Source organism: Natrix helvetica (assembly GCF_964273705.1).
Source record: "Natrix helvetica genome assembly, chromosome: 2".
Taxonomy (NCBI): domain Eukaryota; kingdom Metazoa; phylum Chordata; class Lepidosauria; order Squamata; family Natricidae; genus Natrix; species Natrix helvetica.
In genome coordinates this window covers 247,766,023-247,790,394 of record NC_138552.1, presented here as the reverse complement: position 1 = coordinate 247,790,394, position 24,372 = coordinate 247,766,023, and the positions used below count along the sequence as shown (strand labels likewise).

The 24,372-nt window shown below is 36.0% G+C and overlaps 1 protein-coding gene across 1 annotated transcript in view; it reads right to left on the bottom strand.

The window, feature by feature from the left end:
- Positions 1-2,973: 2,973 nt before the first annotated feature.
- EML4 (EMAP like 4) overlaps positions 2,974-24,372 on the bottom strand; it is a 133,296-nt gene continuing 111,897 nt past the window's right edge. Inside the window, exons 17-23 of the mRNA XM_081943331.1 lie at positions 23,801-23,868; positions 17,295-17,383; positions 14,956-15,053; positions 12,051-12,138; positions 9,181-9,279; positions 8,058-8,188; positions 2,974-6,193 (exon numbers count right to left, since the gene is read on the bottom strand). Coding sequence (XP_081799457.1) covers positions 5,705-6,193; positions 8,058-8,188; positions 9,181-9,279; positions 12,051-12,138; positions 14,956-15,053; positions 17,295-17,383; positions 23,801-23,868 — 1,062 coding nt within the window. The 3' untranslated portion in view covers positions 2,974-5,704. The remainder of the gene's footprint in view (positions 6,194-8,057; positions 8,189-9,180; positions 9,280-12,050; positions 12,139-14,955; positions 15,054-17,294; positions 17,384-23,800; positions 23,869-24,372) is intronic.

Genomic DNA, 24,372 nt, shown 5'->3' with positions numbered 1-24,372 from the left:
ACCCATTTTTTTTTAAAAAAAAAACTTTGCATATTACAAATACTTTGGGAAACATTGGAGTTGTTTTTCCTTTTCTCATGTAGATGCACAGTATAATTATTTTTCTTAGCTGAAACTTCAATAAAAAAGGAAACACATACACGCACACGTACAAAGCAACCATTGGTTTTAAATTATCTCTGAATTTTAAAGATCCCATGATTAATGCTGCATGCAGGATATGTGTGTGTCAAAAAAAAATTAGGATGACAGCCACAAGCATGTAATTGAAGTATTACTTTTTAATTCGTGTCATGACACAAGAAACTGTCAGGAGAAGATTGTAGAGTTTTTCAGAGAAAAGCTAAATGGCTATTTTTCTGGGAAAAGCCATGATGATTTTACAAAAGTGCACAGTTAACAACTGAAACCACCACAAAAATGTGGCAAAGTTTTCCCAGATTTATTGAGGGATCCATAAATCCCTCAAAATGCATGTTCGGAATTGATTTTCTGATCCAAATTTGAAAGCCTGGCCCTGTGATATTTATTTATTCAATTTTTATGTCACTCATCTCTCTGAGCAGCTTACAAAATATAATTCTCCCGTGTAGTTTTCTTGGCAGGAATGCAGAAAACACTGTCTCCTTCTGTTTTCTTTTTTCAAAATTTCAGTTCCAGCCTACAGGTCAGGATGTCTGGATGGTGGGTTATTTAAGCACCCTGCTAAGCTTCCGGTTTCAGACAAATTTGGCCAAATGCTGTTACTTACTTGAAGGAGCACCTGTTTTTCCTTGACTTGACTCATATATTTATTAAAACTTTCTTCTCATTTTCCCCACAATTCAATAGGTACCATCTAAAAATGGAGAAACCCAAAAGGTGTTTCCTAGAGTGCACTGTAATACCTTTTAGGTGCCAGCCATCACATTTTAGGTTCATGGTGCGGTTGATGGCGGTGGTCCATGCAGTTGGACGGATTTGGAAATAATCCAGTTTTTGAGAGTGGCAGAACAATACAGATGAAGAGCAGGCTAGGACACAGTTGGGTTGAATTATCATAACAAAAGTTTCTTTTGTTCCGTATTATGTCTATGGAGATTTTCAGTCATCTAGATTATGGTTGTCTCAAGGGTGCTTTTTCAGAAGGAAGCGGGACTTTATTTTTTGCTTTAAGATGTTTTGCTTCTCATCCAAGAAACTTCTTAAGTTCTTAATGATGGTGGAAAATTTATTTATACTCCTTGCAGTCATCTGGTTGTTAGCATTTTTTCTGAGCCATAGTGACGTAGTCGTTAGAATGCATAGTGCAGACTACCTCTGTTGACTGTCAACTGCCAAGCGTTCTCACCTCAAAATTGACTCAGCCTTCCATCCTTCCAAGAACCCAGATTGTTATGCTGACTCTTTAAACCACCATCTCCACCATAGTTCAAAACTGAAGACGTTTTCTTGGGTGAGAAGCAAAACATCAAGCAAAAAACACAGTCAAGTTGCCTTTTGAATAAGCACCTTAGGGACTTTTGTTCTGTATTAGTTTTTCATTTGAGTGTTACAATCTTATCTCACTTATACACTGGTGCTGTTTTAACGTATCTGTCTCACAGGTCTGCTTGTTTGATTGAATGTGGTCTTCAAGGAAAATGGTTCCCTACTTCATCTATAACTATCTGCCCAAATTTTAATCTACTGGTCATGCAGAAGACTCAAAGACCATTTGGAATATGTCAATAGTGTATTCCTGTTTCAATTTATAGTCCTTGAACTCTGTTCAACAACAAATCACTTCAGGATTATAAAAACACCCACCCCTAGTTGATGAAAAACCGTGGCAATTTTGCCAAGATTTTCATTCATCTATTTTATACATTATAATGTATTACTTCAGGAGAAGATTTGCCATGGAACACCTTCAGTGAAAAGATGTGCATATAGAGTATGAGCAATAGACCTCAACCCAAGTATAACTTTTATGCAAAATTGTACAGCAGAAAATGTATCATCAGCCCACCTTTCTACAAGGCCTTACAGGTCAGGGATTCAGGCCATTTCCAAAGAATATTGGATTCCAGTAAAGTGGAGATTGCCCCTTAATCTTCTTGCACTGTCAGGTAATCTTTTGCCCATGCTACTGAATGTGCTTGGAATCCTGTCATTTGGTTGGTTTTGAAACTTCCTACACCAGGGATGTCCAAACTTGGCAACTTTAAGACTTGTGGACTTCAACTCCCAGAATTCCCCAGCCAGAAGTCCACAAGTCTTAAAGTTGCCAAGTTTGGACACCCCTGTCCTACACAAATACCTCTGATTAACACGTGCATCTCAGAAAAGCTGTTTCCACCAAAAAGAGGAAAATACAAAAATATCCACAACTTCACATACCTTTGTGTAATTCAGTTGCAGAGAGGATTTTTTTTTAAAAAGAAAAAGTGTTTGATGGCTGGATTCCAATAGGCTTTTCCCAGAAATATTGGAATGTGTAGTATGTATTGAAGGGAAAGGGCTTAGGGATCTCCGCCCAAGGAAAACAGATGGAGAACCCAACACATTCCATATGTGCATGTATCCAATTACAGTATAATTTATTGAACTTTTGTGTGTTCTTTTATTACAGGGTTATTGGGGTGTTGTATTTTGAGATGCCTAACATGCTTTAGGATACATTTTACCTAAACATTTATTATATACATATGCAAGCTATTTTCTTTCTGTGTGAAATCATAGATATACCTCTCTGGCAGAGCCAAGCAACAGTTTTGTAACTGGGAGAACAATTTTTATGTAAAAGAGATAAGGAGAGCCAATTCTGTCTTAATTTGATCTCCCTGCTTTTCCTCTCATTTTTCTATTATCAAATGGCTTACACTTTTGATGATTTTTCCATTGAATTACTGAGAGGCAGCATAGTCGGCAAAAATGAGAAACTACATGGTTTCCAAGGTTGTCCACTGTTATTCTAAGCAATACATCATATTGAAACAGGTGAGTCTCTGATGAATTAAAAATATTTTACTCAACTGACACCAAAATGACAGAGGACAAAATAGAACAGAATAGATGAGGAATATGGAGTAGTTTGACAGAACATGTAAGGGAATATAAATATAAACAAGCAAGCAAGCAGGTTAACTCATGATTTCACCCCCCATTCAATATACTTTAGGATGATAAATATAAGTCTGACTGCAAGGGCATTTTGACTTGGACATCCCTGAATCATCCTTGCCCTGACGAGATATTGAACATGGAGCTTCATCATACCTTTTAACACAAAATAGATTGAGTTGGCCTCATTTGCTCTGCCTCAAGCAGATGAATTGATTAGTGAACTGGAACAGCCCTGCTTTAGACTACTGAATTTCCAACATATGAACCAGGAAAGATATGAACAAGAAGAGATTGCTACATTAAGTTGATTCTTGTATTTTTATTATTATTTTAAATCTTCAGATTTTTCTGCCATGAGACAGGAATGCATGATAGACAGAATGGCTCAAACATCTTCACATAACATTCAAATCATATTTCATTCACAATTTTACCCTAAAACATTTACAGTTAACATAATCCCACCCATTTCTATTATCACATATTTAATTATTTATTGAACAGTAGTTGCCAGCAATCAAAAATGGTAAGGCTTTTTTTTCCTTTTCTCTTTTTTTTGGCATTAAAAAATCTGTTAATCTATAACATGAGGAAAATCACAACTAATTCTCACTTTATATGGCAACCTCAAGATAATACATAAATCCAAACAAAATGCTCTTTTTTATGTTACTCACTGAGGATGAGTTCTACAATCCATTTCATGTTAACTAAAATTACTAGAACTATTTTACCTTACTATGTTTTTAAAAGCTGCATTATTCAGTTAATCTCTTCCTGTGGAATAGAGTGGAACAAAAAAATAGGGGAGAATGTTTAATGAATCCCCTTACTCCATCTTTTCCTCCATCTATTATGGGTGGTTATAGAACTCACTGAAGCAGACCAGAAATTGTACATCACTGAAAATGGGCCTCCTCCTTTGCAGATAGATGCCTCTTTTCCAAAGGAATCCATTATCTTGATACAGTATTTGTATTTGTGTTGCCCACAGGGACTATTTGGCAAAGTGGCCAATCATACACTGGAGCATTTAACAGTACAGTTTTTTAGATAAAGCAAAAGAGAGCAGTTGCTTGGAATTCACATCGTGGTTTCTGAAGATAATTATGTTGAGGTTTTCCGGAATGGATGTAAACAAAGATGTATGTGCACCTGTATGTATCTGTATGTGACAGTCTTTATGTTCTTTGTGAGTCCACATCAATTGTTAATGTTTCCACTGATGAATAGTGTAGATTACATACCTGATCTGTAGTATTTACTCCTGAGAAGTTAATAGAAGGGAATGACAGTTCTGATGCACTTTGGAATGGCACATTCACGTAAACGCTTGCACACTTAAGACTTAACAAAGGTTTCTAAATACAACTTCTAAAGAAGGTCTAAAATATCAGCAAAATTTAAAAAATCCTATGTAAGTAAAATATAAAGTAGGATGTTTTTCAACAAACGTTTAAACAGGGAAACCTAGGTATTTAAGAAAAAATGTAGCTGATGCATTTTTTTTAAAAAAAGGTATTTTTACCACATACTAAAATGCCATGATATCCCATAACTGGCCAGGTCCAGCTATCTCTGAGCTGCACGGCTTACAAAATTGGACAAGAGAAAAAAGAAACACAGAAAAAATAGCCAACATTATCCAAGAAAATGGGGCATTTATATTACAGCTATTAAAAAGATGGCTGTAAAAAAGTCTATGTGAAAATTCCTTATTTTAAAATTCCTAATTTTTTAAGTAATTGAATCAATCATTACATTACTCCAAGCATTAGATTTCATAGCTTAATGCTATTTCTCTAATATTTAATCTCTTAGTGACAGTACTAATTGTATCTGAAGGTCAGATTTGAACTTGAGAATTAGAACTTTATCTTAATGAAGTTAAGTCAGTTTGCATTATAATCACAGTTGGTGTTCTTGAATTTTAATATGCCAATACAAGTAGTTCCTTGAAATTACGTATAGCAGTCATTGGGTAGAAAACTAAGCAGAAGTTGCTATCTTAATTTGGTTCTTTTAAGATCTATTATCATGGAACAAACAGAAGTATACTTTAATGTGAGTTGTCTTAGGACAACCAGCAACCAAAGTAGCGGCTAGTAAGAATTGCTAGTTTTAGAAAATTGCATAGGTATTAATCAAGAAGGCAGTAAGCACAGCACTGTATGTGCCATTATGGTGTTGTCTTATTCTCCTCTCCTTCTCTTTTTAATGTAAAAAAAGAAAGGAGAGCTTCTTGAAGGGTTTTCATCAGGGTTACATTACATAGCAGGTATTACCTAATGCTTCTGAATATAGTTCTTTCCCACAATATTCTCTACCTGCTTTTCTCAGCGAACTCTTCCTAAGTTATTTGTATCATGCCTCTTTCTCATAGCAATTTCAGAATTATATTTAACCTAAGATAACATTCTAGTTTTCTATTTAGCACTTGCACTGGAACTGTCAAAATGAGTCCTTACAATAATCCAAATAGAAGTAGATCAAACTAACAAGCCTTCCACAGAAACTTGAGTGCTCCATGTCAGAGCTGCTTCCCTTCCTTACTTGAACCCCCTCTCTCTCTCTCTCTTTTTTTTTTTACAAAACAATGTGCACTGAGAGAAACTATCTAAAGATCATCTTGAGCTTCAAGTTGATAAGACACTGGAGAGTTTTCCTGCTGATCTTTGATAACAGTGGATTCCTCACTCATTTCACTAGATGGTTCTTCACAATTTGGCTCTCCTGGATCCAGACTGCTTCCCTCACTTTGCTCCTCATTCTGCTCTTCATTGGTCTTCACAGTATGTTCCACGTCACTCTCGAAGGACGGTGAAAAGCCATCCATTAAATTTTCACTGGCTGCCAGTTCATCCAAGGGTTGGTTAAGGGATACAGGGATGCTTGGCTGTGTAAAGCTGTCTCTGGCAGTTACAGGCACTTTGTTTGTGGCCATTTCTACAGCAGTATCATTCTGTGGCAAAGTTGCTTTCTCAACAAGTCTCCACTGAATGATACTCGTATCTTTGCCTCCAGTTGAAATTAAATGACTATCATTATGAGAGAAACTGACATTTGTTACATGACTACTATGGGCGCTATATTTATGACTTGGAGCCTGTTAACACAAATAAAAAACAACAACATTGTTGAGATCAAGCTATACATTAACTCAACTTCCAATTACATATATTTAACTAGGAAAATATATATCTTACCTTTCCAATGCATTGTGAATTTTAGCAAAGTACACATTTTCTCAAAATATAAATCATCACAACCTCAAACATGAATTCTATCGAAATGTAATGCTACCGGTCACTTTGCCATCTATACATATTCAAACAATAGATTTTACTTATAGAATAAGTGTGCAAGTTTCACAGGAAAGGGTTAGTCCCATTCTTCTTGTAAATAACCCTGTTATAGGAGTGGGGAAGCTGCTAACCAGAATAATTGGTTTGCATTTTCCAGCAATCCTGGAAATCATTGGTTATCCAATAGTCACTGGTTGCAATTACTGTGCATTTGCATAGCACCAGAGACTTCTGAGACAAAGAGCTCACAGCAACTTCAAGACAAAACAGGTAGGCTGAAAGGGAATATCTATTTGCACTGACTCTCTGAAATTATCCATTGTGAAGGCGGCTGACGACTTGACCAGAAAACATCAGTAGTTCATCCTTGGTAAATGCTTATGTGATTGTAATTTTATTTTAGAATGTCTGGCTTAGTTCAGTGCAACACATGTTTTGAAGCTGTCTTTCGTGGTACTCTTTTTAAATTTGGATGCTATGCTATTGTAAGCAGATTGCTAGTTTACATGGTTAGATTGCTTATCTTGAGTCTTTCGTTTGTGCTCTTCAGGCTGAAATTAGATAGCCAATTTGGCTGGTGTGTTTTATCACCCCCCACCAACCCTTACCACAAAGACCAGAGTGAGAGTTGTGGATCATATGTAGAGCTGTGGACAATCACTTAAATGTGAGCAGTGCTGCTGTTATCAAAAAAGCTAACAAAGTCCTAAGGGTGCATTAATAGAAAGATAGAATCAAGATCATGTGAAGAATCAGTACCAGTCTATAATGCCCTGGTAAAGATCACACTTTTGTTTTGATTACCACAATATAAAAAAGTTGTGGAGACTATACAAAGAGTGAAGAAGAGGAACTAAAATGATTAGGGAACTGGAGCTAAAACATATGTAAAATGGTTGCAGATATTGGGTATGTCTCCTTTAATTAAAAGAAGGAATACGAGTGGTAATACCACAGTAGCAATATTCCAATATCTAAGGGGCTGCCTCAAAGAAGAGGGGGTCAATTTATTCTCCAAAGCACCTTGAAGCAATGAATGGAAACTAATCCAGGAGACAACCAACGTAGAACGGTGGTGCAGTGGTTAGAATGCAGTACTGCAGGCTAATACTGCTGATTGCCTGCTGCCAGCAGTTCGGCAATTCGATTCTCACTGGCTCAAGGTTGATTCAGCCTTCCATCCTTCTCAGGTCTGTAAAATTAGGAGCCAGATTGTGGTTCGGGGCAAACTGCTGACTCTGTAAACCACTTAGAGAGGGCTGTAAAGCACTCTGAGGAGGCATATTAGTCTAAGTGCTATTGCTATTATTATTCTATTTTCCTAGTAAACTAAATAATAAAATTTCCGCTCTGTCCTTTCACTGCAATCACTGTGCTGCCTACAGTTTAAAAACTACAAATAGATATGAAATTAAAAAGAAAATGTAGAGAGAGAGTAGTAACTTAAACATTATACCTCCAGGTGACCAATCTAGTAAGGCAAAGGGACAGATTTTTTTTCTAGGTTATATGCACCATTGAAGGCACACAACAATACTGTTATGGGAAATTTGGTGCATAGGAAAGGAAAGTGTTATTTCTACAAGAGTACACAGCCATATATTTAGTGTAGTATACAACCATTTTTTTCTCATTTCTGCTCTAAAACATTGCCCCTAAACTTACCTTTGCTTTGGAACAGGGATATTGAAATAGATGGACTTTACAAAAGTCATCAGCCACAGCTATCACTTTCCTATTATGGGACCTCACAAGGGCATTTATATCTGTTCCATCTGATCCTTCTGGCCACACTCCTTCATTATATAAGCACAAAAGAAAAAACAATGTTACTAAAACAAGGGCCAAACACAGAGACCTATAGCTCTCAAGATGTTGGACTCCAATTCCTATCAGCCTTAGTCATCTGATAATTCTAAAGGGTTACAAGTTCTCTATTGCTTAGAAGAATTTTAAGAGATTAGCCATCCATTTAGAATACATCAATCAAAACTAAATAATCTAATGTATAATTGTTCTAGAAATACAATCTCTCCTATGTGTATGAGAAAAGACAAATGCTTTAGCTGACATGACAGAACCAAATTTAAAAATATTTTCTAAGTTCTTTTATTACTTTAATAAGCAACAAAGAAAAAACAATATTATTGCCCAAATTTAGGAGGCACATTTTTAAATAATTGAAATATATTAAGATAATAATGGAATGAATGAATTGAAAGCAAACGCAGATATAATGACAAATGTTTAATCTTTTCTTATCAGTGTTTTCTTACCTGGATAACTTTAAGATGTGTGGAGCTCAACTTGAAGAATTATTAGCCACAGCATGCTGACTAGAGGGAGCTGAAATCCGCACATCTTAAAATTACCCAGTTGGGAACCCTGTTTCTTATGACAACAAAGGAAAAGTTATGTGCACAGACCGATGCCAAGTGACAAAATATATACAGGGAAATCACAAAGCAAAACCTCAACATATACTTGTATTCAACCTCAGGTAACTTGTACAAAAAGCCGAGGTTTGTGTTGTGACATTGTGATAATAATTACATAATTATTTGCTAATAATTTGATTTGTAGTAGATACTTATGGAATTTAACAATTTTCCATTAGATTATATTTAATGAAAAAGAAAACACTGGAATGATTTTATTTACAAAGTCAATTTAAAGAAACAACAGCCAAATATTTAAAACACTCTATGAATGGTGTAATCTTTGTATTTTCCAGAGTAGACTGATTTTAAATTTAAGAATATCAATTAAATAGGAATATAGTACTCACCAAATACCTGAAACCCCAGCACACAAGTATATGTTGTCCAATCTATGTCCTTACAATCAGAGCGGTTCCTTATCAGTTTACAGCCATTTGGAATGTCCCCTTTATAAAAATACATAACTGGTATTGAAATAAACTGTTTCCAATTGTATCCTATCTTTCCATCCCTAAGGATCTCAAAGTAACACTCAAAGTGCCTCCTCTTTGTGTTTGTATTTTCTATTTATTGATGTGTTTTTATTTGACTGTACACCGCCCCGAGTCCCTTTGGGGAGAGGGGGCGGTATAAAAATCTAAATAAAAGTAAAGTAAGAAGAAAAAACATCCAGAAACATAAAGCAATTAAAACCCGGTTAAAAGCAACAACTAATCATTATCATTCCAATTCAAAAGAGCTGGTTGAAATGAAATGCATTGTGCCTAAAGAGAGAGAAATGGTAAATCTGTGGAAGGAATGTATTCCATATCTTGGAAACAATAGAGGGTCCTCTTCTCTATGCCTAAACATGGGTCTCTGAAATTGGCAGCATTTTTAACAAACAACAGATAAGTAACATATTAACAGAGTTGGGAGGGACCTTGCAGGTCATCTAGTCCAACTCTCTGCCCAAGTAGGAGACCTTACATCTGCCTCTACCTAGGACAGAGGCTCTTCTGTCCACTTCGGTGGACTTATATAGTTTGTACTGTATATAATTATATAGTAAAACAATATTAGAGTGAGATTTGTTTTATCTATCTATCTATCTATCTATCTATCTATCTATCTATCTATCTATCTATCATCCATCCATCCATCCATCCATCCATCCATCCATCCATCCATCCATCCATCCATCTATTAAAAAGCTAAATAAAAACTGTCAAATATTTTGAGTTTGAGTAACTGTTGTTTAAAAGGGTTTACAAGCAGAATATGTTGCAAATTTAAAGTTTTCCACTATGCTATCCTTTGTTATTGTAAGCATTTGTGCTCCAAAGCAATGGTGGTCAAAAAAATTATTCTACATTTCATGTATTATTAAAGGAGGATTCAAAGATACAATGGAAATAAAATCTAAATACTGAACTATCTTTTAGCTGTAGGAAAAATAAAAGGCTAAATAGCAGCTTTATGTTTTTTTTTAATAAAAAAGAACATTTTTAAAAATAATAAATAATGCTTATACAGGTAGTACTCTGCTTGCAACGGTTCATTTAGTGACCATTTAAAGTTACAACAGCATTGAAAAAAGTGACATGACCGTTTTCCATAAAATTTGGACTCTTGCAACCGACTCATATTTATGACGGTTGTAGTGTTCCAGGGTCATGTGATCACCCTTTGTGACCGTCCGACAAGTGAAGTCAATGGGGAAGCCGTATTCACTTAACAACTGTGTTACTATCTTAACAACTGCTAGTATTATGGCAAGAAATGTTGTAAAACTGTGGCAAGAAAAGTTGTAAAATGGGGCAAAACCCATTTAACAAAAGTCTCACTTCACAACAGAAAATTTCGGTTCAATTGTGGTCATAAGTCGGGGACTACCTATAGTTCACATTATAAACCAATAGCTTGAAAGTCCAAGAATTAGGGGTGACACAATCATAAAGTAAATGATTTCAGCAGACTGGCATATACAGCTATCTGCATATGCTACATTCCGGTGCAACATGAATGAGTTTTCTTTTTCTCATGAATAAAGAAAGAATAAAGAATTCACATATCTTGAAAATTTGGGTCCTAGCTACTTTAACTTACATTTTGGACTATACTACTGTTTGCCAACAATAGACGCTAATAAAATTAAAATTCATAGTGACTGACAGAGGGGAATAAAATTTTAAACATTCCTTCTCTTTGAATTTTTATCCATTGATTCATTCAATAACTTTAGACTTATATTGATGTAATTTTATTTCTATACAAGTGAACGTCACATTATTACTATAAAAAAAGAAAAGCCTCCAAAGACACTCTCCAGTGACATTTATGCATGAAGCTTTTTATGCTATCTCTATGCTTAAATGGGTCAGGATGGACAGATGTTATTACTTTAAAGCTCTGTTATAAAGGAGCCCTGATGGCGCAGTGGATAGAATGCAGTGTTGTAGGCTAACACTCCCCATAGTCTGGAGTTTGATCCTGGCAGGCTGAAGGTTGACTCAGCCTTTCGTCCTTCTGAGGTCAGTAAAATGACGACCTATATTGTTGGGGGCAATATGCTGACATTGTAAGCTGCCCAGAGAGGGCTGTAAATGTAAAGCACTATGTGGTGGTAGATAGCGTATTTTCTGCATATAAGATGACTTTTTAACCATAAAAAAGTATTTCAAAAATCGGGGGGCAACTTATATGCCGGAAAATACGATACCTACCAGCCCATAGTGCTTTACATTTACAGCACTCTTGATTGTTCTAACTGTCAAGAAATTTCTTCCCAAGCAACTTAGAACTGAGGAGAAATTTCCTGAGAGTTAGAACAATTAATCAGTGGAACAGCTTGCCTCCAGAAGTTGTGAAAGCCCCAACACTGGAAGTCTTTAAGAAGATGTTGGATAGCCATTTGTCTGAAAGAGTATAGGGTTTCCTGCCTAGGCAGGGGGTTGGACTAGAAGACCTCCAAGGTCCCTTCCAACTCTGCTATTGTATTATTGTATCTCATACCCCAGCACCTCTTTCATAAAGTGTTGATGCCTTTGCAGAGAAGGAGCTATATTTGGAATTAACATTAAGAACAAAATAACTTTGAATAATATGGAAGATCAGGTTATAGAAGGCCAAATTATTATCCTCTGTCAACAGGCATTCGATGTACTGCAAAAAAAAAATTCTTCTTATGATTCTTAGCATTTTTCTACTATGGAAATAATTGCTATTTTGTACTCACAGTATAATATTTCATAATCTCCTGAGTTGGACATTATGTATTTGTTTTCTGGGGACCAATCAAGATGTGTAATATAGCTGGAATGTCCCTAAAATACATATAAACAAAAAAGAGATAAAGAAGCTGTCAAAATTCCAGTTAAAACAGTGATTTCTCCCTTTTTTACCTTTTATCTTTCCTTTTAAAATGTTAAAATAAACAAATCGATATGGTAGTTTATAAAACTAATCTGCCAAGTTCGTACTTTGATGGGAATGAACTAGAAGTTCATGAATGGATTACGATTACCATAAATCCCAGTCAGCCGTGTTGAAATTTAAGCATATGGCAGACAGATGCAAATCCATGCTTTAATCATTTCATTGTGTGACCTTCCTCCTCCTCAAGTGCAGTGATTTCCCTATACATAACTGATTTAATAGCAAAAACAAAATCGATCTGTCAATCACAACTGAACCTGGGCAAACAAGATTTGTATGAAATGGAAGGTTACAATTTACCCTTCAACTGAAAGGGTGGATATGCAATAACAGAAATGTTCTTTGTGAACAGTTACGTATAGAGCCTGTTTCATGCCAAGGATAATAGGATGCCAAATTCAACTGGTTTACATGAATGAATTTGCTTTTTCAATGTTCACAGTTGCTCAGGAAAACATGCAGTGGGCTCAGAAAAAAGAAGAAAGGTCCTTCTGTTTTTCTCTCCCCCTACCCTCCATCTGTTATTCTGAATCTTTAAAAATTGAGAAGCTAGCACTAACATTGTAGGCCAATCAATTACCAGACGTTGCTGGACTTCTGGCAGCTGTTAACATTTTTCCAGAATTTAGAAAATAGAAATTTTCTTCTATTTTCAATTTAAAGAGACTCTTTTGTGCAAAAATATCCCTAAATCATGTGAGAGTTGAAGATCACATTGTTGAAACAGCCTAAATAGTTTACATTAGATGTATATTTCTATAAGCAACCACCATCTTCTCAGTGGCAGTCATAGCAAGGGAGTTATTTTGTATTTCATTTCTGACATATCATATGCATACATGACAAGTACTAGCACTTCACTCGAATAAAAACTGCACGTACTATGAAGGATAGGAGAAAGTTATGAAGCGAATGAATAGGATACAGAGCTATCACAAAGTGAAATACTACTATGACCCAATTAAACGTTTACCAGTCACACCTTTTATTATCAGATAAATTGTAATTTATTATTTTTATTCTGCCAACTATCAGAGTCATAACAGTTTACACTAAAAATATAAAATTAGAGTTTAAAAAAGCAAACTAAACTTTAAAGTTAAGCTGGAAAAGCTTAACCCTGCTGCTGCTGCATGAGCTCTCAGGTGACCTCTGGGTGGTGGAGAATCATACAAAAGATGCTATTCTCTCTATTAATCCAGACCTAAAGTTCAGATCTAAAATCAAGATCTAAAATTAATACCCAACTCTTGAGTATTTTGTCTAGAAACAAATTTACTAATAAAAAGAGTGAAAAATATTCCAGAGCCTCTTGCTCCCTAAAACTTTCAGGGAAAGGTATATTTTGGTGAAACTTGGGTTTAAAATAAAAGGCAGAATAAGCAGATCTCTTTTGACTGTGATTTTCCAAACTAATATATGCAATCTCTTTTTTCATGTGGGGCAATTGTTTAAAATGGAAAAGTTTCTAGCCTCTCAATATCTGCATTTCAAGTATGTCAGTCTAATAAATTATGATAGAGAATTTGAAATGTCAAATTAGCATTCAAAACTGAAAGGTATATGTGCATTAGATTTGACCAAAAAAATGCTTTTTAACTTCCACATGTCCAGAATAATATACCAGGATTTGAACAATGGTACTGTATGAAGCTCTGTGGCAAAAAATGGAACCTGAAACAGGTTTTGGGGTAAAATAAATAAATAAAACCAACTACAGAAATAATGAGCATGGAAATCATGGAACTCTATCATAATTTACCACAGTTAAAAGCAAATTTTGCTTACATTTAAACTGGAAAGAATGTTTTGTATATATACTCCCATATAACACCACTCCTGCGCGAGCTGCACTGGCTGCCTGTGGTTTTTTGGGTGCGTTTCAAGGTATTGGTTACCATCTTCAAAGCGCTTCATGGCACGGGACCTAGTTACCTGCAGGATCGCATCTCGCCTCATACATCCCTGCGACCAATCCGCTCCCACAGGGAGGGACTCCTCCGGGTGCCGTCCACTAAGCAGTGTCAATGGGCGGCGCCCAGGAGTAGAGCCTTCTCTGTGATGGGCCCAACCCTCTGGAATGACCTCCCCCCCGATATCAGAATTACTACCGACCTCCGCTCCTTCCGACAGAAACTTAAGACCCACCTGTTCCAATTAGCTGGCCTGGCTGATTTATAGTCCCACCTTCAACCTCCTGGCAAACACCTTTATTCTGGGGTAATTTTTAAGGGTAATTTTAATTTATATTTGAATTTTAATTTATTGTACAGTGTATAACCTACCTCCTCTGTCTATTTATGTATATCTACCTATATTTTTGTATTTACATTGTTTTAATATGTCTGTACACCGCCCCGAGTCCTGTTTAGGAAAGGGTGCGGTCTATAAATTAAAGTTTATTATTATTATTATTATTATACCCACATGCCCTAAAAGTAAAAGACACTATATTCTTAAGATAGCTTTAAGAAGTGGCATTTCAAGATAACACTAGGGTCAAGTGATAACAACACAATATTAATTGGGAATATTTTAAATAGAAATGTGCTATTTAGTTCCTGCACCATCAACCATCAGAAATTAAGGTTCATTATGATATTACTTACTGGGATCTAGACAGTACCTGGATGAGAAAACAGCTAAATCTGTATGCATTCCACTTTTACTTACAAAGTTAAAAAAAAGTATGTTACAGTTCTTACAGTGCACTTTCCGTATCTGCTGTACTTTCTTCCATTTTCTGTTACTATGTAGAGATAAATGAAGTTGTCATGGGAACCCACTGCAAGAAAGGTGCCATCTGTAATGAAAGTTAAAAACAAACTATAATTGGACAGTGCAAAACTCTCTAGCATATCATGTATGAAAAGGTTGTAGATAATAACAACATAAATAAACATTGTAATCCAAAGCATGTACTTTTTTATTTTACCTATTGAAGGAAAATGATAAGCATTCAGAATATGTTAATTTTCATATAAGACTGTTAACTAGTAAGGTTCTTGATAATTACGTACCATCAGTGTTATTTTTAGCAACCACATAGGTTTTCTCCATGACAATTTGTCCCAAATCTGGTCCCATCAACATTGTAACTGAGTTCATCCACCCTACTGCTTCTTATACTCTTCTTTTTCCTTTCACTTTCCCCTGAATTATAGATTTTGTCATTGAGCTAGATTTTTTCATGATATGTCATAATTATTTCAACCTGGCCACTTCTGTCTTGAGTATAATCTTCTAACTGTATTCTTAAGAGTCTTTTACAACACCTAAGCTCAAAAGCATCAATACTCATTATATCCTGCTTCTTCAAGTTCAGAATTGGCTCTAGATAATGCTCTATCAAAGGAAAGTCATAGAGAAAACTGAGAACTTATATAAATTAAGTTCCACTTATAGAATTGTTTCTGCCTAATTTTTCAGTATCTGTAGTCTTTGGCCAAATTCTTTTTGTGTTGTGTCATTCAATTCCATATCAAATTGACCAAAGTAGGATATCAATGGTTTTCTTCTGGTAGTGACTCTCAAGATGCAATTTGCAAATTAGCCACAAATATCTTCATGACTTAAAAATAAAATAAGAATGACCCCAAAATTAAATTTATAAGGTGCAAGAATTGTTTACCCCTACTGAATGGCTTTGCATTTGCCGAATCAGAGATATGTTTCAATGATGGTTTCCCATCAACTTGTATAAGCCTGTTCACTCAATCGAACATCAACTCAGTAATATATTACAGTATATGGGATTGGAATATTTCAAATATCATCTTTTCCTATATAAATCTGTTTCTCCATTAAGATCATCTAGCAAAAATGTATTTTGATTTCTTCTAAAACAGGGAAGATCCAAAATAGAGACTGGAACATTTGTGACTAAACTAAGTTTCTGTTCACATTTCACTATATTAACATTTGACATACTTAGCTTGAACAGTTTTCTGAAGTGCCCGCAAATGATAATTAGTTCAAAAACAATATGATATATAGCTTGATTAAACTCTCAGTGGCTCTTTGAAAGTATCCTATTCAGACAAAAAGATTCCATTTCCCCCTACAAAAGCAGAACATCTTAAACAGCTTTAATGAAATTGCCCTAGCAATGCTGCCTACATAAGACAATTTGTTTAACAAGAAATGGTTATGTTTAGAAGTAGACTCACTGAAACCAAGAAAGCAAAGTTAAACGTATTTTGTTTTGTACATGGCTGGATTTGTATATGGCTCTTTTGTACATGGATGGATTGATTCTGGATCATTCTGGTTTCTAGCAAAATAAAATTGGGAATCTTTTGGTTGTTCTAGATTCCAGCCGAGACTGGTTCTTGATGGTCTTTTCTCCACTGCTTCGCAGTGCATTAGCCACCTGTCAATTGTCCCAATGCTCTTCTTTCTTCATCCTTTACAGTTAATGTGCTTGAATTCAAGCACGGCATAACACTGTCAGCCCTTCCCTACTTGCCTTCTTCTTCCCTATTGACATCATCTATGATCTTTTTAAGCATTTTCTCCCACCCTTCAGCATTTGTGTTCCAAGTTGGAAAATTAAGTGCCAACTTCAATCAGAAGAAAGTCCACTTTTTGAACTGCTACCTATATCTGCCAGGATGCTATTTTCTATGTGAATTTGTATCACTACTTCTTCTATTTAGTTACTATTTAGTAAGGTAAGCTGGCAAACAATACTGTTGATTCAGGTGAAGGAAAACCAAAGTCAAACAAAAAATCAGTGTGCCATATTGCTTTACTTACTTTATTAAGTTATCTTTTTTTCAATGTGGGAAAATAATTTCAGAGGTTAACATAAATTTGTTCTTACTTATAGATATATTATTTATTTAGCATATAGTATACCATACATAGAATTCTAATAGATATTAACATTTTCCTAAGATTAAAAAAAACACAATAAAACATGAATGTTAAAAAGATCTATATTCAGATACAATGTTGTTCTTACTTAAAACACTACATTTAGAATAGGTGACATGTATGAAGAAATGAACAAAAGGTTCAAATGTATTACAGTTCTCCATACCTATTGTATAGCGCATCACAGAGAGCTGCTCGTTGCCATCTGTATGGATTGAAACCAAATCTCTTGTTTCAGCATCCAAAACAAACCACCTGTGAAGGAGAAATAGAAATGTTCTTCACAAGGTTACTGTGAATTTTATAAAAGACATAACTGGTTTGACTTCTGGTTAACTGTTGCCCTAATAATCTATATAAATAAAAATGTAATGTTTGTTTGTTCAAAATCTCAACTCTCCGAAAGTTCTTCACCGATTCCTTTGAAATTTTGACATAACCTTGCATTCGACTACGTGCATGTTTTTATATAGGTAGATTATATAGATGTCACACCTCTGCCAGGTAAAAACATGTTTTTTTGTAAAAACATGCTTTTTTGAAAACCAGCACCATGTGCTGGACATAAAAGCAACACACACTATACCATAGCGTTCATTTCTTGAGTATAGTATATTCGGAACAGTTTGGCCTCTCTCCACCTTCGTCCCGACGGTCCCTTTACATGTGTGGCTGGGCTGGGCTGCACCCTTTCCGCCCCTCCTCCTCCATTTCCACCAAGGGGAGCCGAAGCCTTTCGGCCTCCCCCTCTCCTCTCTCTCCTCCCCTCCCGCCAGGTCTTTGCTGTCTGCGGCGGGGCGGCCCCTGCGACATCCCTCGGTTGCCTCCTCCCACCCTTAAGCTGGCCTTCCCCCGCCCAGCCCAGTGGAGCTCCAGAGGAGGTGGAGGCAGAGCGTCTCCCCAGCCCGGCCGGCTGCACGCGCTCTCCACCCCCTCACAGGGAGCCAGCTACAGCCTCGCCAAGCGGCTCCTCCTCAGCTCCACTAGTCCGGGGCCTGTGGGAGCGTCCTCTGTGGTGGCTCTTGCATGGGCCACCGTGGCTCACTTCCATGCGGGGGGCGCCTCTGCTGGGGGACTTGTGCTTTCTTTTTTCTTTCTTTTCCATTTAACCAGACTGGGCCACAGCTATTGTATCAATAAATATGTTTTCGTTCACAATCATTTCCAAGACAGTCTTAATATCTAAAAATGGGGCATATAGTATGTATTATTAAATAACCTCTTCTTGGGTCCTGGGTCCCACTTTTTATTTTAATATTGGTTTCCCCCAAAATAAGACGGGGTCTTATTTTCTTTTGACCCCTGAAATAAGCACTTGACCTTATTTTCAGGGAAGTCTTATTATTTTTGAGGTGTAGGAGGCGGCAAGTATGGTCACCTCATGGCTGCTGCTCTGTTACAATATTTTCAGGGGAGGGTTATTTTCAAGGGAGGGCTTATTTTAACACATATGCTCAAAAGCCTGATTGGGCTTATTATCCGGGGAGGTCTTATTTGGGGGAAAACAGGGTATTTACTATTATTTTGCACCCAAAGACTGCAAAAGTTAAAACTGGTAATGTATCCAGATAAGGTAAGGCACTTTAGGATGATTAAAATGCACAACAGACCCATTAACCATTAAAAAACCACTCACTTTAATAACAATATGTAAGGTTGCCCCTGAATTTCAATGACTATACTGGAAAATTGAAAAAAATGGGCCTGGAACCTGGGGCCTGTGGATTGCCCATCCCTAGCATATACAGATCTGTGATTTTAAACATATGCCTATATATTTAATGTTTGTACATAAGATTTATTTAACCTAACCAAATGAGGGCATCATCATCAAGCAACATGAGCCCCACTGAGGACAACTAAGTACTGGGAATTAATAAGAACAGCATCAATGTCTTAAAGGTGCTCCTCTTCTTTATCAGTCTGCACTAGGGATTCAGTACTACAGAATAGTTTTGAGATCAGATCTTAGAATCACATTTAAAACATCACAACATAAACAGTTATCAAGAATAAGAAATGTTCCTCCCAAATACCTCCTGCATCTCAGAACAATTTTAGTCACGTCTGTTACGAGTCGATTTATTAGCACAACATGGTGGGGAAGTTTTATATAGCTTTTCTCTGGAACTTCTATGAATTTCATGTTACAGTAGCTGCTGATATAATACAAAAAGTACAATCCTAAGCTGATTTCATGGGTATTTTAAGAACCATAATTAGTAGCATTCTAGGCTCTCTGAAATAAACCAATTTATTTGCTGAGCTTTTTGTACAGGGTCTGCAGCCAAAGATTCAGTAGCATTTAAAATCTAGCATGCCCATCTAACAATCTTTCTAATTAGATTGTTCAAATGGCTACTCAAGCACCAAAATTTCTAAATAAGAAAAAGCCTGAACTAAAGGTTATGACTCTTAAATGAGTTGACTGCAAAGTTCCCACTACCACTAGCAAGGAAAATAAAATAAATTCCATCTGGTAAAGAGTATATTGCTGCCCCTAATATAGCAGCTAGATAAAGCAACAGGCACCAACATATGACCAACAAACCTTTAACACATCTTTTCCTGTGAAATACCCTCTAGCTCATCTCCAGAACTTTCGTTATTTCTTTGAAAATCTTGGTTACTGGTAAAAATATTGTAAATGTATTTCAACAGGACAGCAGAGATATAATAGCATCTCAGCTACTCTTATCTCTCTTTCTGGCTCTGAATCCTTTGTTGATAACGTAACAGGAGGAGAAATATCCTTCATATTTTAGATAGTGCTTCTTATTCTACTGTCACAACTTCAACATTTTCAAAAATATTTTGTATTTCCCCTCTGAAATTTCCAATCAGTCTGTCTCTGAGCCATTTATTATCATTATATAATTTATTTCTATTCTCCCAAGTCTCTCTTCTTAGATCTCCTTGGAAGAGATGCAAATTAGGAGCCATTGTATTTGCACACTCGATGGAAGGTATTTACATATCACATATCTTTCAGCATCATAAAAAACCAATGGTGGTACTGGCAAAGGCTCCTGGAAGGAAAGCCAGCATGATATGATAATCAAGTTTCAAAGAGTTTGTACACAAAGTATTCTAATGAGGACTTTAGCCCTTCCTGTGAAGATTCAAACTGAGTCAGCAAAACAGCTGTTCAGAAAAATGCAACCTCCCTTACTCCCAGAAGCTGAGAAAGGAATCAAACTAGTAACTGAAGCACTCTTGGAGCAGAGAATTATAATACTTAATTATAATACTTAGTAGAAAGTAATATTCCATATTATATTCTTTTAAAAAGTATGTGGGGGGAGTATTATATAGTAGTAGCACTTTTTGCAAGAGATAGAATGATAAAAGTTGTGATTCTTTCCTTTCTAGTGGTTTCAAACCCTAGTCGGAATCCCTTCACACATGTTTCTCATTTTTCTAGCTGTTGACCTCTTTATTTTTAATTTTTGCTCATTTTGATAAACAGTTTCTTTTTTATTTTACTTACATGGGTGTCAGTATATATGTACAAATTAACCCAGGGGTACACTAAATACGTTTCTTCTCTCGAAATTTACATGATAATCTCATTCTGATTCTTGCTTTGCCTCTTTCTGATTCTTGCCTCTTAAAGCTGCCCTTATCTATTCCCATAGCAAGAGGTACACACTTTCCTGGGAATAGATTTTACACCTCAAAAAGTTACCCAAATTCTTATATATTCTTCTGAAAGATTATGTTGCCATTTTTCATCTGAAGTTGCAGGCTTCTCTTTTCAGGCTTCAAAATGTGTTATTTTTTTCTATTAATACTGTAGGAATTCCTAACTATTCTAAGCCTTTTATCTTCTGCCAATAAGTGGCTTTGCTCAATCTATTTCAACACAGAACTATGGTAAACAAAACAGATGGTTGTTTTACAAAAGCAAAGCACTAGTCCCTATTGCTGCCGCTTCCCCCCATGCCTATGCACATCAGTGGCTGCTACTTATTCTGAGGAAATTTAGCATCTCTTGTCTTGGATCATTAGCTTTTTTTTTGGGGGGGGGGGCTGTACCACATTTTCTGGTATTTATTATCTATCTGTTTTTAGCTTGTTATCTACTTTTCTTGTTGTGAAATGGGCAGCTGTATAATTTTGATAGATAGATGATAAATAAAAATAACTAATATTTTCGCCTAGGTTTCAAACATGCCAGTATTTGCATGCCACACATTCATCATTTGCCTGTCCCTCCCCAAATGCCCATGTGATAGAGGCAAATTAAGTTTAAAAAAATACTATATTGAAATCCCTCACAAATTGGGTTACAGAAGAATTTGCAGGAAGAGATATTGAAGAAATGCTCCCTAGAAAGTGAGTTTCCATAGGTAAATTGGCCAGCTGTTTAACAGAAAAGAGAGAAATGCCAAATGAGTAGAAAAATTTTAAGATTACAGACCTGAGATCACATAGCTAACACAGGATATATATTGCAGAGGCTAAGAAAATTTAAGATTTATTTCTGCTCAACTGATACAAGGACTTTGTTGTTATTTATCCAATTTATATGCTGCTCATCTCACAGTGCAATTGTAGTTATTATGCAAAATGTGCAATATATTAAAACTAATAGATAGGAATACCAAAACTTTTGTTTACTTTTCTTAGGAATCCTTACAATGAGCAGGAAATATAGAAAGAATTGAATCAGGAGAAACTGAGTGCTTCAGAATAGAGAAGTAAGTGAAAGAAGAATTTATATTGTCTTGATAGCTTATAGTGTGAATATACTTAATGACAAAATAGGAAGATAAAACAGCTGGATTTCATTAAGACAGGCTGAAGCCCTATCAATTTGAGGGTGATAGCCAGATAATTAATTTCAGGATAGGCACTTTGCTAAGGAGATTTATGGAAATAAAAACTGAAAGAGAAAACTCTGGGTTAATGTTAAAAATAAAGACAACCAACCAGCAAAATTCACAGCTGTTGGCAAAGAAATTAAAATGAAAGATAATTTTGCCTTCTTAGGACAATGGGCAGCAAAAGAGATTAATTTTTGGAAAGATGACAGTGCTATTCTTAGACATTATGAAAGATAAGGACATTTCTCTGACAAGTATCAGAATAGATGAAGTAATTGTCTTTTCAGTGATAATATATGGCTGCGAAAAGTGCTTATTGAGAAGAATAAAAGGAAATAAGGCAGACATCTTCATATTATAAATCTGGAGATGGTTACTAAAATTACCACGGACTACAAGAAGAACCAATCAATCAGTCTTGGAGAAAATAAAATTCATTGTTCCATAGGAAAAATTGTAAGCATTCCCCTTGGACAATTGATAGCAGTGGATGATGGACTAGCAAATGATAATATTTAGGAACGTTAAGGAATGCAAAATAAAAAGGTGGTTGGTACATGGGAATTTCACTGGAAGAACTGCAGATTATTTATGGGTAAGAGTAATAGCTGAGTTTTGGTCTATGAAATCACTAGGGGCAAATCCCAACTCAATGGCACTTCAGTAGTACATTCAGGAGCAAGTGAATGTATAACTTATCAGTTCCAACCTACATACAGGGCTCTGCAGTGAGCCAGGTTTTTTGATGAACAAGATTTGAATGGATGTACATGTAGTTGTATCTACTGGGAACATTTTAAAGCATTTTCTTAGAATCTCGGAGTTCTCAGAATATGCCAGAGGGCCGACACAAACTTTCCAAATAAAATTTTGCCCTTCAGACCGGATTTCTAAGTTGCTTTAGTAACAACAAGAATTTGTTTGCTACATTGTGAATCCAGGCTGGTACTAAAAAAGAAAAATCCACAGAGAAAAAAATACTTTATTTACATTCTTATGGATGAATTTCTTGCACATAGAAAACTATTGTGACCCTAGCTACCCCAAATGGGATTTTAAATAACTATGATTGGGGGTTGGTGGGTGGTTTTTTTTGTACTGTGGGAATTAAAAAGTACACTTAAACAACATCAGATAATGCAATTCCACTTTTCTTAGGCCTATGGCATTATCTGTTAAGACCACTGCATATATATAATCATGTGCAATACTAAAATCACAGCAAACCATTTTACGTTCATATTTTAGAAGCCACTTATTAAAAAAAAACCAAATCTGAAGTCTTAAAAACCAGGTACCTATCTTTCACCACTGACCATACTATTTACGTTTCTAAAAATTGTTACTTAGTGCAGCATTCCCTTACCTTTCTGGGTTGGTGACCCGGCAGGGGGATGGTTTTGTGTGAGCAGCAGGTGCATGCCTATGCACAGGTTCATTGGTGTGAGTGGTGGGTGCATGTGCTTGGCCCTTGCCTGAGTGGGGCTGTTGAGTACCAGTGTCCACAGTGCCCAATAGTGGGATATGGTCCACAGGTTGGGAACCTGACTTAGTGGTATCGGAAGAATAGGCTCGTTGCCTCATAACTTGATGACATTATGATACAATCCACTCATTCCAGCTAAGCAGGCTTGAATATGGTCAATGCCTGAATGGATAATTACCCATGAATCCCATAACCTGCTTTCAATTCCACAATGAAAGACACTTGAGCAAATATGGTAACTAAATTAAAGGCGGCAACAACAACAACTAAATTAAAGGCAATCAATATCAAACGTGGAACAATTTCCAGAGGATTATATTTGCTTTTGCCTAAAGAAAAGCATTACAACATTTTTACCTTCCTGAGTGTGTTCCTATCGCTACCACGGTACCACTTGGATGGAAGTCAGCACAATGTCCTGGCTCCTGAAAGACACATGTTGATCTTATGATGTAAGCTTAAATTGAATAATATTTACACAGGCAATTATTCACTGGTCTGTCCCACCTGGATTAAGAGAAGTAAATAGGAACAAAATCCACAGTTTCAGTTTATGAAGCTATTTGCTTTGAAATTACTCCACATATGTGAAGCATTTGTGGCCCATTATACTATACTGATTTTAATCTCATGAGCTTAAATTAAATTTATAGCCATGCAATCTGAAGATCACATCAAAATTTACTGAAACTAATTTAGGGATCAAATGCCAAGGCAATTATGCATGATTTTAATGCCATGGTTTTACCTAATAATTTAGCAAAACATTGCCATTCATTTCCAGTTTAAATAACTGATTACTCTAACAGATATTTTGCATCATTGTAGGATCATTGTCAGCAAGTTTTTCAGCTAGACCAGAATTATTCACCCACCACCCCTGTGGTTTTTCAGGAATAAATTGTGGACATCCCTCACTGCTAAATCTT